The sequence below is a fragment of the Scyliorhinus torazame genome, chromosome 1, assembly GCF_047496885.1.
Source record: "Scyliorhinus torazame isolate Kashiwa2021f chromosome 1, sScyTor2.1, whole genome shotgun sequence".
NCBI classification, from domain to species: Eukaryota; Metazoa; Chordata; class Chondrichthyes; order Carcharhiniformes; family Scyliorhinidae; genus Scyliorhinus; species Scyliorhinus torazame.
Genome location: NC_092707.1, coordinates 357,542,925 through 357,559,615, shown reverse-complemented (window position 1 = coordinate 357,559,615; position 16,691 = coordinate 357,542,925). Strand labels below are relative to the sequence as shown.

Genomic DNA, 16,691 nt, shown 5'->3' with positions numbered 1-16,691 from the left:
GTTTCAGTAGGACATTTCTTTGCAATGTAGATACTGGTTTGTGCTGGAACACGCCATTAGCTATAAATCTTTAATTATCAAACTGTCAAGTTTAAACAAAATCTTCTCTATAGATCAATATTCACAGTTTTAACACAGTAACAGGCACAATGGCAGAATTTTCCCATGTCTATTCAGTGCTTCGCTCTGACTGAATCCCAGCATGTTGCTTTCCAGCTGCACAACTGAATTTTTAGCCCACATTTTGAGCCTCTCTGGGATGGTTTATGCTATCACTGTGATGGGGAGGGGTCTGATAGAGTTGGCGAGGCCGGTTCCACAGATATCGAAGCGCCTTTTAAAAATAGTGGCCCGATCAGCACAGAAAATAGCCCCTGCCCCTCAAGCATCGGGGGCTCTGGTAGATTGCAAACAAATCCAGTTCAGTAGTAATGTTGGCCAGTTCCTCTGTACTGGTTCTGAGTTTACGGCTGTGTAGAAGACAAATTTACATGTTGATGCCATCATACGTGGATGCAATAATACCATTTAGTGTGAAGTTCTTACTGTCTTTATTCTGGTCGCTGAAGTATACACATTACAGATGTACAAGATTATAGCTAGTAAACTGGCAATAAGTTAAGTGAATTGATTTGGAGGATCTGGGGCAAATCTGATTCCCAGATCGTCCAATTATAGTCATTATGCTGAGAGATTGAACTTGCTTTCTGCTTCATCTCAGACAGCTGGAGATGGAAGTTTTCGATCTGTAATGACTGTTAAGGGAAGGATGTTTGGGTGATTTCCATGCACTTCCTTGTGGATGTGAACTAAGACTACAAAACATAATTTGCCACTTATTGGAAAATCTCATTCAGAGAGGCCAAATGGATGGATAGTCATAGAGTCATAGAGTTTTACAGCACAGAAAAAGGCCCTTTGGCCCAGCGTGTCTGCGCCGGTTATCAAACACCTATTTGTTGGGCGTGATTTAACAACAACAAAAAAAAGAGTCCGACTTAGGCGCATATAACGGGGTGTTTCTCCGCACCTACAACGCCGGGAACGACCCCGCTATCAAATGAGACTTTGTGTTCTTTTAGGCCTTGGTGAGGATTGCCCCCCTCTGAGGCCACACTTAGTCTAATTTCAGCTCATACAGGGAGCGATAGGGGCACCATTTTAAAATGCTGCCCCGGTCTCTCAACCCTCTCAGCCATCGTACCGCGGTCTCCAGAGTCCCTCCTCTACCCCCAACTTACTTATTAGGGGGTTCTCGAGCTCCCCTCTCCCCCCCATCACCCCACCGCATAAGATCAGGGCATTCACTGGGCGGGATCCAGATTTGCACATTTATTTGCAAGGCGTCCTGAGGCACCTCGCGAGATTTAATGGCTCTGTCGCGTCACCGAGTCGCGCACTACCAGGCCATATCCCAGTTCTAATCCCATTTCCCTGCACTTGGTCCATAGCCTTGTGTGTGATTGACTCAAATTTCACACTGGTACCATCCATCCTGTGGTACTAACCTGGAATCCTTTGCTTAAAAAAACCCTATTGATTCGATTCCTAATTGGGCAGTGTTTGCTTTTGTCACCAGGGAAAATAAATTAATCCCCATGGATTTCCAGAAGAAAATTACCCATTTTCCCATTGTACAGAACAGTCCTATTGTAGGGCCAAGGCACTTTAATATGAGTCACTTTACTCTCTGATGTGTGAGTGTATATATGTTTTGTCCTTCTTAAAATTCTGCAAAGTTACAGTGAAGAGGCAGCTTTCTAAAGACTGCGGTACAGTTTTCACGGTCCTCACTGGAATATTCTTCCTTCTTCCAATCCGATAGCTTTCTACCATCTCTAATGGCTTGGGGTTGTAGTACTGCTCAAGCTTACACAATATATTCCAACAGTGGCGTGTATTTTGCCTTCGCAGGAGTGAACAAATTCTTGAGAGTTTCATACACGTCTGGGCCATCAAATATATTGTCCTTTTCCTTTCCCCCACTGCCTGATTAACAAATGGATTATGAGGATTTTCAAGAATATTATAAGCAGTGCATAACATCTCTAGCCATTCCACATAAGCATCGGAAGACCTCACGGTCATGGTTAAATTCTTCCAGTGCCTAATAATACACGTTCATGCAGTCATCTCTGAAGATCAGTTCAGTCGTGTAGAAGGAACCTTTTCTCCGAAACCAAATTTTTATGCCTATTTCTCACCAACAAAATCTCACAGGTTCCTCCGTTGGATTAACATAGACATAGAACATACAGTGCAGAAGGAGGTCATTCGGCCCATCGAGTCTGCACCGACCCACTTATGCCCTCACTTCAACCCTATCCCCGTAACCCAATAATTCCTCCTAACCTTTTTGGTCACTGTAGGCAATTTATCGTGGCCAAGCCACCTAACCTGCACGTCTTTGGACTGTGGGAGGAAACCGGAGCAACCCAGAGGAAACACACACAGACACGGGGAGAACGTGCAGACTCCGCACAGACAGTGACCCAGCAGGGAATCGAACCTGGGACCCTGGCGCTGTGAAGCCACAGTGCTAGCCACTTGTGCTACCGTGCTGCCCTCAGATTGCTTGCTGGAAGTTTCTCGAACTTAAATTCTTTCGGCTATAGAATCCGCAATTCCAGCTCATCACCAGACCGTGATATCTTTGCAGGACAAAAACACTGCAGACTCCCTGCTGCACAGCATCCAAGTGAAAACTGGTTTAATCCGGTTTGGTTTTTGTACATACGTACACAAATGGCCACAAGAGGATGCTATTACAGGGTTGATGTCACCAAGAAAATTCTGTGGTGTTGGAGGACTGGAGTAGACCTTCTGTCCCACTTTTTTGGCAGGGAAATGGTATGTGAAGAGTAAGTTTAAATAAAACTACCAAAAAAAACAGGTTGGAAACAGGTTTAGTGACAATGTGATGTAATTGGTGTGTCGTTTGAAGGTGAAGCACAATGTTACACTAAGTAGCTGTATTGATAGAAGGAATAGCAGTATGTTGTTAAACGGACTTGAAATGATTTACTGATAGTGTCTGTCAGGTTATATCATGTTTGTTGTAATGATCCACTCATGCCTTTCCTTTAAACAGGGAAAAAGACCTTGCTTAATCCAGTAATGCCCTTGTTACTGCAAATGAGCCACGTTAAACAATGTTGCTCGAGCAGGGTTATTTGTACTTCTTTGAATCCGATGTGCCACTCTGTAAGCTCTTCCACATTTCTGTCGGAGCAGCGATTAGCGCTGCCTCAAGGGTAAGGCATGCGCACTGAGGACTGCACAAGTGAGCCATGAGTACATGTTTTCAGGGTGTGGCATGTCAGGCATGTGCCACACCCCATGTTTGTGGTCGGCTGAGGTAACAATGATCTTCTTCCCACCTCCGCTGCTTCCAAAACCCTGATATTGATGCTATATTTAATTTTGTAACTAGTCTCTTACAGCAATTTCAATCCTCAGAAGGAACTGCTGAAGTGCAAATAGACATTTTCAGTGAAATACACTTAACTTATTTTGGTTGCACCTACTTGTCCAGTGACTATAATAATAATCATTATTATTGTCACAACAAGGCTTACATTAACACTGCAATGAAGTTACACTGAAAATCCCCGAAGAGGGGAGGATGCTGATGAATTTCTGATTCTTCGGCTATTCCTTCCTTGATTGATAATTTGGATACTACCCCTTTGCTGATTATTTCCATCATTGATATCTAATTTACATGTTATAAGCTCAAGTGTTGGAACTAGCTTGACGTGAGCAATTCATTGACTGTATTCTATTTGTGGAAAAGTCTGTATTTTTGGCCATATTTATGAAACAAGGAATAAAATTGAGAGTTTTGAGCATTTGTTCACTCTCAGGCATCTGCATTATAATTGACTCTTGATTTTATTTATTAATTGCAGATAGACCTGGAGCCAGAAGGAAGAGTGTATGTTGTCATAGATCTATCAGGCTCATCAAGTGAAGGTAACATTTCATTAAACTATTAGTCCCAGCATGATATCTTTGCTGTTTTTGATCTAGCAACTCAAGAATTCTTCAGCTTTCTCTTTTCGCTGTCACTTTTCTCTCAATGACCATATGTTACTTCAAAACCTCTCAGTACCATATTTTTCTCAATATCGAACAAAATAACTGGAATATAACAACACACTACCAATTCATTATTTCATGGAACTTTAAATATTTACGATGCTTTCAGCTGTTCTGCTATAATGAAGATAATTTAGAATAACCTATCAGATCAATGACTGCTTCATGTCCAACACCTTTACATATTTCTTTTTTAACCTTTCACTATTTGTTGTCAATTCCTTTACCCTTTTGTCAGACCTCTCTGTGAACAGTTTTCAAAGTTGGAAGTAAAGGATCTGAATTTAAAAGGATTTATTTATGGCGCAGCTACAGCTGGGCATTGTTTGAATATTGTTTGGGTACGGTGCACCCTATCACTTTATCTGCGCTACGTATAAAATATAGTTAACCCAAGTGGGGTTACACTTTATATGGGCAGGTATACAAGTTAGTTTTCATATTGTATTCGTAATATTCTTGGAGCACTTCTGGATGTTTTACGAGCTTGCTTTCACTTCAGGAATCTTGTGCGCTGCTTTATTTGCAATTGATTGAAAATATTTGTGGAGGGGGATTTTGGCAGGGATTTTCAGATGTCATGTCAAAGATCTTGGAAGGGAGGGTGACTCCGAGTCCAGAGGTGGCAATATTTGGAGTGTCGGAAGATCCGGGAGCCCAGGTGGGGAGAGAGGCCGACATTTTGTCCTTTGAATCCCTTGTGGCCCGGAGACGGATTTTGCTGGGAGGGAGGGACTTGGAGCCTCCAAAGACAGGGGTTTGGGTCAGTGACATGGCAGAGTTTCTTAGGCTAGAGAAGATTAATTTCGCCTTAAGGGGTTCATTACAGGGGTTCGCTCGGAAGTGGCAGCCGTTCATCGACTTCTTCAAGGAAAATTGACCGTCGGGTGGGGGGGGGGGAGGGGGGGTGGGGAGGGGGAGAGAAAGGAAGAAAAAGGGCAGGGAATCTAATGTATGTGTAGTTAGGATTTAGGGCTGGGGGAAGTTTGGTATGCTATTGTAATAACCTGCACAGGACTCATCCAACTGGGGATGATTGTTCCCCGTGTTCAATTGGACTGAGTTAACCCAGCACTAGCATAAAAGGCCGGCAGCTGTGGAGCCAGCTAAAAAGGAATGAGGACCCGGTGAAAGGTAACCGGGCCCTGTGCATGTATGATGCTGTTGCTGAAATAAAGGACTTTTAAGAAGCTCGTTGGACTCCCCTGACTTTATCACAGTTATTGTGGTTTTTTTTGCATGTGATGGATCTTTCTGTTTAAAATGTTAAAATTACAAATGCCTCAATAAAATATTTTCTAAAAAAAAAAAATGAGAATGTGCTGCATTGCAGATGAAATTATGTTTGGAGTTGCGAGGGGTTAAATCCAAGATCACACAGATACAGAATATGTGCTTTGTCACTGAGCTGTATCCCCTAAGGCTGCTCATTGTCTTTGGAGAGAGGTTCTTCTAAAATACAGAACCAGTAACACTGTCATGCAGATAGTACATAAGGGCATGAGCATCTATGGTATGGAGGATTATTGTCAGCAGTTAGCACATTTGTACCTTACATTGTGTATTTTTTTAAATGAAAATTTCTGTATTTCTCTTGTGCTTTTTGAAGCATTAATGGATCTTATATATGTGTGCCCGAGGAACAATTCTAATTCAGTAAGGGAATAGGATAGTTTACATTTTGCTCACATTGTTCCCATCATCATTGGGAAATGGATCTCCTTCAAGCTTAGGGTGGAAAAAGCTGAGACTTGGAAGCATTTTAACAATCACCTGCAGCAGGCATTGTGGAAAGTAATAAATATAATGTTCAAATTGATTGAAAGGAATCTTGTGGTAATGTCTGGCTAGTACAACGGGGCAGTCATAAAACTCTTTACAAGACAGAAATCGGCTGTAAGACAAGGATTTTAACGTAGGTGCGCACACAACAGTGAACCAAAAGGAGCAGGCGTACATTTCTCCCAGCAGAACCACCCACAATCTGCCTCTTTCCTTGTGATCTACTCAACCTCCCTCTAAGTCAATGATCTTCCCTTCCTCCTCAATGCATGCACTAAAGCTTCTCCACGATCCCCTGATCTTATCTGACTGGTGGAGTTCCTCTCTGTCCCGTCCCTGTCTGTGGCCTTTGTAACTGTTGGTTATGCTGTACAATTGGAGCCCTCACTGCCGCATCTTCCTCTGGGCCTCCCTGTAACTATTGGGATCAGAAACTCCCAACTTGTCAAATCAGCTAGTTGAAGAAATTTAAACAAAAGCTTCAGTCTGATTAAAATAAATGTTCCTTGATGCCAAACTCAGTCAAATGCTGCCTTTATGTCGAGGGCAATAACTCATCACATAAAAATCCAAAAATGGGTCTCTTTCATATGTAAACAAGGTCACCTAATTTCTGCTTACAGCTCCCTTACAAAATTAGTCTGCCCAGAATGGGGCAGGTGATGGGCATGCCTTGCTCAGGACTGTTCTGCCTAAGCAGCAGCTGCCAACTAAAAACTAGTTTTGAAAATTCCAATAATATTGCTGAGAAGCCAGGATATGCCCTCTGGCTTCATCGTATTTATGATTGCCTCCATTCCCGTATCTCCAAAACGCCATCCCTGTGATCTCCAACTTGCTCAGCCCAGCCATTTTCAAAATTTGCCAGTGATCTCTGTCCTCCCCATCACCATGATCTCAACATCCCGACCATGATCTATGACCCTTGTCCCGATCTCTGACCTCATAATCTCCAACCCAATCACCTACCCCCCCCCCATCCTAATCTTCCCATGGTCTTTCACTCATTATTCCCATGCTACATCCCACCTACGTCCTGCTCTTTGACCTTCCCAGGATCTTTGTCGCCCTCTCACCCCATCCCAATATTTGACCTCCTACCAATCTCCAACCTCCATTTCAACCTTTGACCTCCGTGCGATTTCCGATCCTTCCTCCTAATCTGTTCTTTGAATCTCTCTGCACTTTAATCTCCACCCCCTCAACCCTTAATCTCCACCTCCTCAACCCTTATGATCCTGACAACCTCCACGCATCAGGTATTTGTTCGTGGGCTGCTTTCCTTCCCAACATTGATTGATTTGCTTTATTGTCACATGTACCAAACTTCAGTGAAAAGTATTTTGCTGCAGCTGAGGGAACGTACACAATACGTACATAGTAGACAAAAGAATAATCAACAGAGAACATTGACAAATGGTACATCGACAGACAGTGATTGGTTACAACCACCATGGCTGTCAGATGGGGACCCCACCTCCCCCCGCTGTGGAGGTGGCTCAACATCCACTGCTGGTGGGATATTCTGGCCCTGCCAAGGTCGATGGCGATTTACACTGCATGCCTGTGCCACCCGCCATTGGGGAACCTCCGGGGGGGACGGACGGACGGGGACGGGACTCTGGAAGGCCCAGAACTTCCCGTTGGCAGGAAGGGCTGGAGAATTCTGCTCATACTGAAGAAATTGAAGCAATGCCCCGCAGTTAAATCTTCCAGAGCACCCTGAAAATCTTTTGGATTTCCTGTCTGGGAATCCTCCCCAGCTTCTCTCCACCCTCATCTCTTCACCAGTAAATATCAGGGTCATTGTCTCACGTTATCTGAGTGAACACGCCTGATTTTAAAATAGAACAACAAGTTATAATGTAAGAATGAGACAGAGAGAGAGAACAAGTGAATTCCAAATGGAAGATTTGATTGAGCTTACTTGGCGCAGACAGCGTTATTACTGATAGTCCAGCTGTGATATTTTGTCACAGAGATCTTTATCAGATTAGCATGTCCACATGGATCCTGTAGTGCATATGAACACCGTGCATTCATCGGAAAAGACCCAATGCCGTAATTTACTCCAAAATAAGTTGCATTTGTCAGAGGAGCTCAAAAAGATTGCAGGGTGATGAGACAGTGAAGTGGAAGAAAACATTTTTAAAAATTGCCTTTTATATTCAAAATATTGAAAAGAAATGGAGAATGTTCCAAGATCCCTTCAGAACTTGTTTCCCTTCTGAACACTGTAACTACTGTAATTACAGTTGACACAAATTGCAAAGGCATTTGTTAAAACTCTAAGACATCTTAATTAAATTGCTGTAATCATTTGCAGAATGTACGACATAGATTGAAGCTGAGCAGCAAAGGAATAACAAGGGTGAAGACCTTTAGGCAAACAAACTTGGGGCAGAGAATTTGATTCCCTGGTTAGCATCAGCTTAATGCCCTTCTCATTGCTATAAACTGGAGGATTGGAGCTCCAATCCCACCCATCAAGTCCAATTCGGTGAACTATTTTGTTTGTGCACTTTACGACCATATCAAATTGCATTTTTACTTTTAGCAATGCCAGACCTCTTAGTTCTTCTGTCCCATTTAGATTTTTATCTTCCAAGGAATAAGTGGTTTTCTTATCCATCCTGCAAAATGAACTATCTCACACTTTGCCTTAGTGAACCAAAAAACACCCGGAATCTGTTCTGGGTGGGATTAGTGGGGTCATTCCCGCGTTTTGCACCGGGAAGGACCCTGCTATCTCACGGCACCTTGTTGCTATTTCATTCCCTGGCAGGGAACGCCATCTCGAGGCCACACTTAGCGTCATTTAACCATCAGGACGCAAATTTTAAATGATGCCCCAATCTCTTGACCCCCCCCCCTCTGACGCGAATCTCGGACTCCCCCAACTCACCTGTTGGGGGGTCCTTGAGCTTCCCCCTGCACCCAACCACATGCCGGCAGTAACACAATACCAGCTTGGCACAGAACTTCCAGCTGTGGCACTGCCAGGGTGCCAGGATGTCAATGCTGTGGTGCCCAGGTGGCACCAGCAGTGCCAGGGTGCCAGCCTGGCCAGAGGCTGACCACCTGGGGGCCTCTGATCGCCCCAAGTGCCAGTACGCCTGGTCCCCGTTTGAGGGGAACAGTACTAATCGGTAGCTGGGGTCTCCTCGGCGATGCCGGTAGATGCTGGATAGCTGTTTGATCCGGCGTCAGCACAGCCAAATGGGTCTTCAACGTTCAGCTCATCAGTGAAGTGAGCTGTGGAATATTTTGTTTAATGTTTAATGCATTTGTATCAAATTATTCGCAGCTTAAATGGAAGCCTGAACATCTGCATTTTATTGGATTGATACTCCATTAAAAAAGCATTACAAAATCTGGTAAAATGTTCAATGTTCATCTGATAATTTCTCAGAGCATTAATGTGGGGTTTACATCTTTCGATCATCAGATCAAAATTATTTAAATGTACTTGAAATATGTAGGTATGAGAAATACAGATAGATATACCTCATCACTTATAAATTCTAAGTTTCAATTTACTGTATGAGGATGATCTTTAGTTCGACAATTGTCTTATTTGCCAATAAAATGGTCAAATATGTAAATGGGGGACTTTGAAAGCATCTTCTTTCCCTACTTATAACATTCTGAACACAAATTGAATTCTGAATGGTGGTATTGAATATGAAAACTATCATTTACTTCAGAGGTTCAGAGTTCTTAGAAACAAAGGGTAGAATTTAAACCCACTCCCACCGCCCCCCAGGAGTGGAGTGGGCGGTGTAAATGGGGCTGTAGAATCTGGAAGGAAGGTAGGAGGCAGAGTTCCTGTTGTCTTCTCAACTCCCTCTGATTAAAAGATTAAATCAGGTGTGAGGAAGGAATTGCTCAGCCAATTGTGGCCCTTAAGTGGTGAATTAATGGCTACATAAGGGCTTCATCCTGCTATTGTGCTGGTATTCTGCCAGCAATGGGAGAGCTGTAGACAATATGGGAGGCCACCCAGTAGAGGGTGGTGGCGGCGGCGGCTTCTCTGCAAGTTTGGTTTGGCTTGGTTTGGCTTGGCTTGGCTTGGCTTGGCTTGGCTTGGCTTGGTTTGGTTTGGTTTGGCTTGGTTTGGGGGGGGTGTGTGTGTGTGTGTGTGTGTGGGTGTGTGGGGAGGCCCTGTGATCCATAGAGTGTGATCCACAGAGAGCGCTCCCCTGGAGACGAGAGCTGTCCTTACTGAAAAGCTCCCTCCCCACCATTTGCAATGACTCATTCTACCCCATCGCCAGAACCTGCCTGACTGGCCCTGAAGAATCCATCCCACTCACTGGGTTTACTGCAGTACAAGGAGTGGCCATTGCTCTCAGTGATGCTGCTGGGATTGAAGACCCTCTGCCCTTCCAATTGATCAGCAGCTCTTGGAGGCAGGCTCTTTGACTTCAATGGCACGGAAGCGTCTGGAGCAGGCAGTTAACACATTTCATGCTTTTGGTGTTCCAAAAATTGCTGTGGTGCAATTTTCAGTGACTTTTCCTTAAAGTTTGAGTGCTTTACGGGCATCATTTTCCCGTATATGTACGATATATCATTTTGTAGCATCTCTGCTTTACCACAGGAGTGGCGCCAGGAACAATTTTATCTTGTAAGGGAAAAGAGGAAGAGACGGTCCTGTCAAAGTAGACCATGGCAGTGGAATTAGTTTTTAATTGCTATAACAAAAACAACAATGCCACACAACGGATTGTTTGCTAGATGGCTCAACATTCAATAAAATTTAGTAAAAGGGAACAAATCCAAATCTCCCAAGACTCTGGTGTCAGTGTCTTAGTTCACACATGAAGGGCTGTTGTCACAAATAACCTACCATCAATAAATGGGGTGGCAAAAAGGTCAAAATCATTCGGGATAAACACACAATTTTTTTTTATTACAGGCGCATTGTATGATGACATGAGTAGGAGTCTGTTATCATGTCATTGCAAAATAACACTATCACATGATTAACAGGCCAATCCAAAAAATGGAATTAGTTGCAATTTAAACCCGAATTAGCACAGAATTAAGAGCCGCGATTTATATTTATAATATTGATTTACTTTTTAAAAGATTATAAATAATTTTAACCAAATAGTGTGACCAAAGAAGACTGTTGTGCAAAATGACATATTTTGTTCACTAAATAGGGTGTTTGGTACTATCAACAAGCCTTGTTTTTGTTGTTTTCAGCAGCCTGCCCTCTGTTATATCATTTCATATTGCAATTGAACACTAAACAAATATCTTTCTAAAATCTAGTGAGTAAACTAAAGGCTTCCCAGTGGAGAATTCTGTGTTGCAAACCTATTTGTTCTTTGTTACTGGTTTATGACAAGAGTAGCTATCGTTTTCTGGTGTAAATTTACGGGGAGGTGGGTGGGGGGGGATTCTTCGACTGCTCTCACCAGCGGGATTGGTCTGCTCTTGCCGAGGGTACCCCCGCTACGGGGCGTGGGGGGGGGGGGGGGGGGGGGGGGGGTTCATTTCCTCCCTTCTTTTTAAAAAAAACCCTCTGAATTGAACTCCAAAGCGTAAGTTTTTGCTATGATTACTAAGTTCCATTTTGAGTGCCCTTTTCCGTCTTCCCGTCTGGTTGCTATGTAGCCCGTTCCATTTCCCAAACAATAGGACAGTAAATGTAACTTTTGACTGACTGGTTGAAGGGGGTAACTGACATAGGAATAGGCTATTTCGCAGGCCTGTTGATCCATTCAATGAGATTGTGGCTGATCTGTGACCTACCTTCCGAAACCTGACTTTTCTACATATCCCTCAATACCTTTTGAATGATAAAAATCAATCAGTCGCAGATATAAAATGAATAATTGCTCTAGCTTCAATTGATGTTTGCCGCAGAGAGTTCCAAACTTCTACCGCTCTTTGGTGTCACTGACACTAGGGGTGACATGAATTGTGAATCAATCTCTTCCCTTTCGCTTTCAAGGTAGTCTGCTGGCCCTTTTGTAGCAACAATACTTCATAAAGGAAGGAGACCCAAAGTTCATCACTAACATTTATTGATCGGGAATAAATTGTACTCATGTCGCATCTTTCAATTCCCCAGGCTGCCCAGAGCACTGCACAGCCAATGAATTGTTTTGGATGGATAAGTTGCTGCTGTTGTAAGAATGTGACAGCCAATTATCAGACAGCAAACAAACAAGTGGGATGAATGACTCGTTCATCTGCCTTTAAAGTTGCAGTTAAGGTATAAAGGAGTAGAAGTGATCCTCTGCAGCTCACCCATCTGAACGGAACTCTTAAGAAGTACTCTCTATTTACAGACCTCTCATAATCGCAGAATACTCCAATGCAGAAGAGGCCCTACGGCCCATCGAGTCTGCATTGATGCATGAAAGGCCCTGACCTTCCCACTTGCCAGCACTTGGCCCATGCCTTCAATGTTATGACGTGCCGAGAACTCATCCAGGTGCTTTTTAAACATTTTTTTAAACTTTAAATTTAGAGTACCCAATTATTTTTTTTCCAATTCAGGGGCCAATCCACTAAACCTGCACATCTTTGGATTGTGGGGGTGAAACCCACGCAGACATGAGGAGAATGTGCGAACTCCACATGGACAGTGACCCGGTACCGGGATAGAACCTGGGTCCTCAGTGCTGTAGACAGTACTGCTAACCACTGGGCCACCGTGCCACCCAATCATTCAGGTGCTTTTAAAGAATGTGAGGCAACCCCCTCCATCACCCACCATGGACAGGGTGGATAGGGAACACCTGTTCCCCTTAGTTGAAGGGTCAGTTACAAAGGGACACAAGTTCAAGGTGAGGGGCAGGAGGTTTCGGGCGAATTTGAGGAAATTCGCCCAGAGGGTGGTGACAGTCTGGAATGCTGTCCCTCTTAATCGTATGCACCTCGAGCAGGTTGCCCCTCAGTCTTTTCTGCGCCAGCGAAATACCTCTCTTCATGACTTAAACTTAAACTTTACTTCAGGAAACACCCCTGTCAGCATCAACGGTGCCGAGGTGGAGATGGTTAGCAGTTTCAAATTCCATGGGGTGCACATCTCCAAACATCTGTCCTGGTCCACCCACGTCGACGCTACCACCAAGAAAGCACAACAGCGCCGATACTTCCTCAGGAAACTAAGGAAATTCGGCATGTCCACATTAACTCTTACCACCTTTTACAGATGCACCATAGAAAGCATCCTATCAGGCTGCATCACAGCCTGGTATGGCAACTGCTCGGCCCAGGACCGCAAGAAACTTCAGAGTCGTGAACACCGCCCAGTCCATCACATCAACCTGCCTCCCATCCATTGACTCCATCTACACCTCCCGCTGCCTGGGGAAAGCGGGCAGTATAATCAAAGATCCCTCCCACCCGGCTTACTCACTCTTCCAACTTCTTCCATCGGGCAGGAGATACAGAAGTCTGAGAACACGCACGAACAGACTCAAAAACAGCTTCTTCCCCACTGTCACCAGACTCCTAAATTACCCTCTTATGGACTGACTTCATTAACCTGTATGCTTCATCCGATGCCGGTGCTTATGTAGTTACATTGTATATGTTGTGTTGCCCTATTATGTATTTTCTTTTATTCCCTTTTCTTCTCATGTACTTAATGATCTGTTGAGCTGCTCGCAGAAAAATACTTTTCACTGTACCTCGGTACACGTGACAATAAACAAATCCAATCCAATCCAAATGTTCCATCCCAGGCAACATTCTGGTGAACCACCTCTGCACCTGCTCCAGTGCAATCACATCCTTCCTATAATGTAGTGACATCATTTATTCAAGTCAAGTCTGACACTTTTGTTAGGGAAGTGCCCGTTGCTCATAATGTGCACATCGTTGATAGCGGCTGTGCATATTGAGGTGCTTTCTTCATGCCTGCTCACTGTTAGGATCAGTCCAAACTTGCTGAATTCTGACTTAGAAACACTAGTTAATATCCTTGCTAAGGTTATTAACCAACTACAGCTGCATGAAGAACGGTGGATTTCATAAAGGTTAAAAATACACAACGGAAAATAAAATGGCTGGAATGTCTATTTTCTTTCTAAATGCAGTGGCGGGCAATTCCGGCGGCTAGACTGGCGTGATCCTGTTCCCAGTTCCTCACCTGCAACCTCATTAATTAGGCATCTCCAAATCAATTGGTGGGTTTGAAGGTCTGGGAACCATATGTAAACACCAGTCCAGCACACTCATTTCACTCTATCTAATCCACCAGTCTTCACAAGACTGTGCAAGGTGCCCAGAACCGAGAGGCAAAAGATTAACAGCCACAAGAAGAAGTCTGTAGCCTGACTCAACCACCATGCCTCGGGATCTTGATTCCAGGAGTCTGGGCACAGAGGCATGACCCCTACCCAAGGGAAGGCTCCAGGAGGCAAAGCAACGTCACCTCTCTGGCCTGGGAGGCTGTTGTCCAAGAGGTCAGAAGTATCACACAGTGCAGGAAATGGATGAATGATCTCATCTGCTCTGCCGGGATGAATCCTCTTTCCACTCCCTCAACTATCAAACCCTCATCATGACATTGTGTACTGAAAGAGCAACTCTCTTCATGTCTCTCACACATCAGTTAGTGGCGCACACAGATTCTCTTATGGACACTTTTACATCACCAAACTCTCACCTGCAAGTTTCTCACACTCTGTCCTCTTGTCCTTCTGGACAGGGCTCACTTCTCTGTGCAGTCAGATTGTGAGGGGCACAGCAAACTGTGATCATGAAGCAAACCTTCTCCGGTACTTATGCAGAGAGCCACCTGAGTGGCCCAGACATCGCAATCGCACATTCAGGACAGACCACACATCTAAGTGGGAAGGTGTGGAGCTGTGAGCAGTGCTGTACTGTTCCTCGGCACAAATCTGAGGGTGAAGCATTAGCGTCATCAGCCACTGTTTAAGGGGGTATCCCTTATCCCCAAGCAACCATTCCTGCAGGCAATCTGAATCCAGTCATTGTTGTGAACATTTCCACCCCACCCCCCGGAGTCCATCACGTGCAACATGCCCAATCCCCACTTAGACCTCTATGGAGTCTGCCTGCATCCTCTTCCAGTAAACTACGTGGTATCCCTTTGACCCCTTATTTGTGAGCAATTCATGCAGCCTTGTTGGGGTCCAGGTTCCCTCCCTCAGTTTTCCCTCTGCCTTCCATTGTTCATCATCCTCATCCACCTGTTGCACCTTTGCCTGCCATCATGCACTTTCACCCCCCCAACCCCCGGCCTGTCTTCAACCCTCTTTCCATATTGCTCCCTTGTTTTCATCAGCTCCCTCCTCATCCCTGGTTGAACATTGATATGTTGGAGTGGAGGGTCCTTGAGTCTCGCAGCACAGTATGGAGCTGGAGGACACAAAATGGCCTGCCCTAGCAGATTGGCGTTCAGCTCAATATGAGCAGCATAGCGCTATGGTAGGTAGGCTATATATGATGCATTCACCTTGAAGTCTCGAGTGAACTGAACAGCACTCTTTTCAAATGGATTTGATTCTGACGTGAATTGCTGCTGGCGTGATGCAAGATTGGAATGCGCGATGAGATATTGGGGTGCAGCTGTTTTGAGCCTTCATGAGATGTAAATGAATGCAAGTGATATTCACACCACCAGAGAGCGGATGAACCAACTCCCATTACCCCATTGGGAAAATTTAAAACTGCTTTTATGCCGGCAAGTTTCCGACTTCTCAGCTCCAGCTGGATTCTCCACACCTGCCCGCCACCAAACCCACCACGGGCGGGGAGGGAAAATTCCACCTCGTCTTCAAGAAACAATCTGTGAGCCACGCTATGCCATAAAAACAGCGCGCCGTGGCACAACATGGCCGGTCAATGACAGGAGGCATCGCATTGTGAAGCCCACCCATTGTGGTTCCCAAGATGTTGGGATCTTCGCCTTGGAGACATTGGGCGAGCGCCGTTAAGTACTGCCCTCCACAAACAGGGACCAGACGGAATGGCACTCATAGGGGGTCTCCCAGGGGATTGGAGACTCACAGGTGCATGCCCTTCGCACAGGGTGGTACCCTGGCACTGCCACCTGGTGCCAGCCTGGCACTGCCAAGGTGTCCAGTTGGCACTGGCAGGGGCACTAATGTGGCCCACCCATTGTGGTGCCAAGCTGGCAATGACAGGGTGCCAAGCTGGCATTCTTTGAGTGGCGGTGATTGGGCCGGGGATGCCCTGTTTGATTTGTTATGATCCAGGTGTAGCATAAGCAACTTCCTTGTGGTGCACTTGACAAAGGAAGGTTCAGACGTGGAGATAACTTCAACACGTTTATTAAACTATTTACACTTCTATTACTCGGGTTCGACACTACTGCTAATCCTACTATAGCTACCCAGACTGACTAACCAGTTGCTGCAATCCACGTGGTGGGAGTGATATTGAATCAACCCTGTGTCTCTACTCACTGACTGTCTCCACTGGAAAGAGGCAGATCATGTGTGTGGTGTCTTTTATATATGGGTTGGTGTAATGCCCTCCTGTGGTCATGTCACCTCTTTGTGTATCGTGAATGTCCATTGGTCGTGTCCTATCTAACTGATCTATTGGTTGAGTGTATGTGTGTGATGTCTCTGGTGCTCCCTCTAGTGTCTAGCTAGCCTACATGTATTTACATTGATGCACACTGTTCATGTGAGGTGTGGTGTGGGGGAGGCGGGGGCAGGAGGAGGATCCCCATTTAGGTGAGGTGGTGTGAGGAGGACCCTTATCTAACCGGTGTCGCATTAGGTAGCGTTGTGTTTCTTGGCGCTGCGAGCTATGGGACATAGTTCCCATTTGGTTCAATCGTG

At 44.9% G+C, this 16,691-nt stretch overlaps 1 protein-coding gene across 2 annotated transcripts in view; it reads left to right on the top strand.

The window, feature by feature from the left end:
- prkcea (protein kinase C, epsilon a) overlaps nucleotides 1-16,691 on the top strand; it is an 877,089-nt gene that overhangs the window by 241,178 nt on the left and 619,220 nt on the right. For both annotated transcript variants that reach the window (XM_072510726.1, XM_072510720.1), the window contains exon 2: nucleotides 3,912-3,975. In XM_072510726.1, coding sequence (XP_072366827.1) covers nucleotides 3,912-3,975 — 64 coding nt within the window. The remainder of the gene's footprint in view (nucleotides 1-3,911; nucleotides 3,976-16,691) is intronic.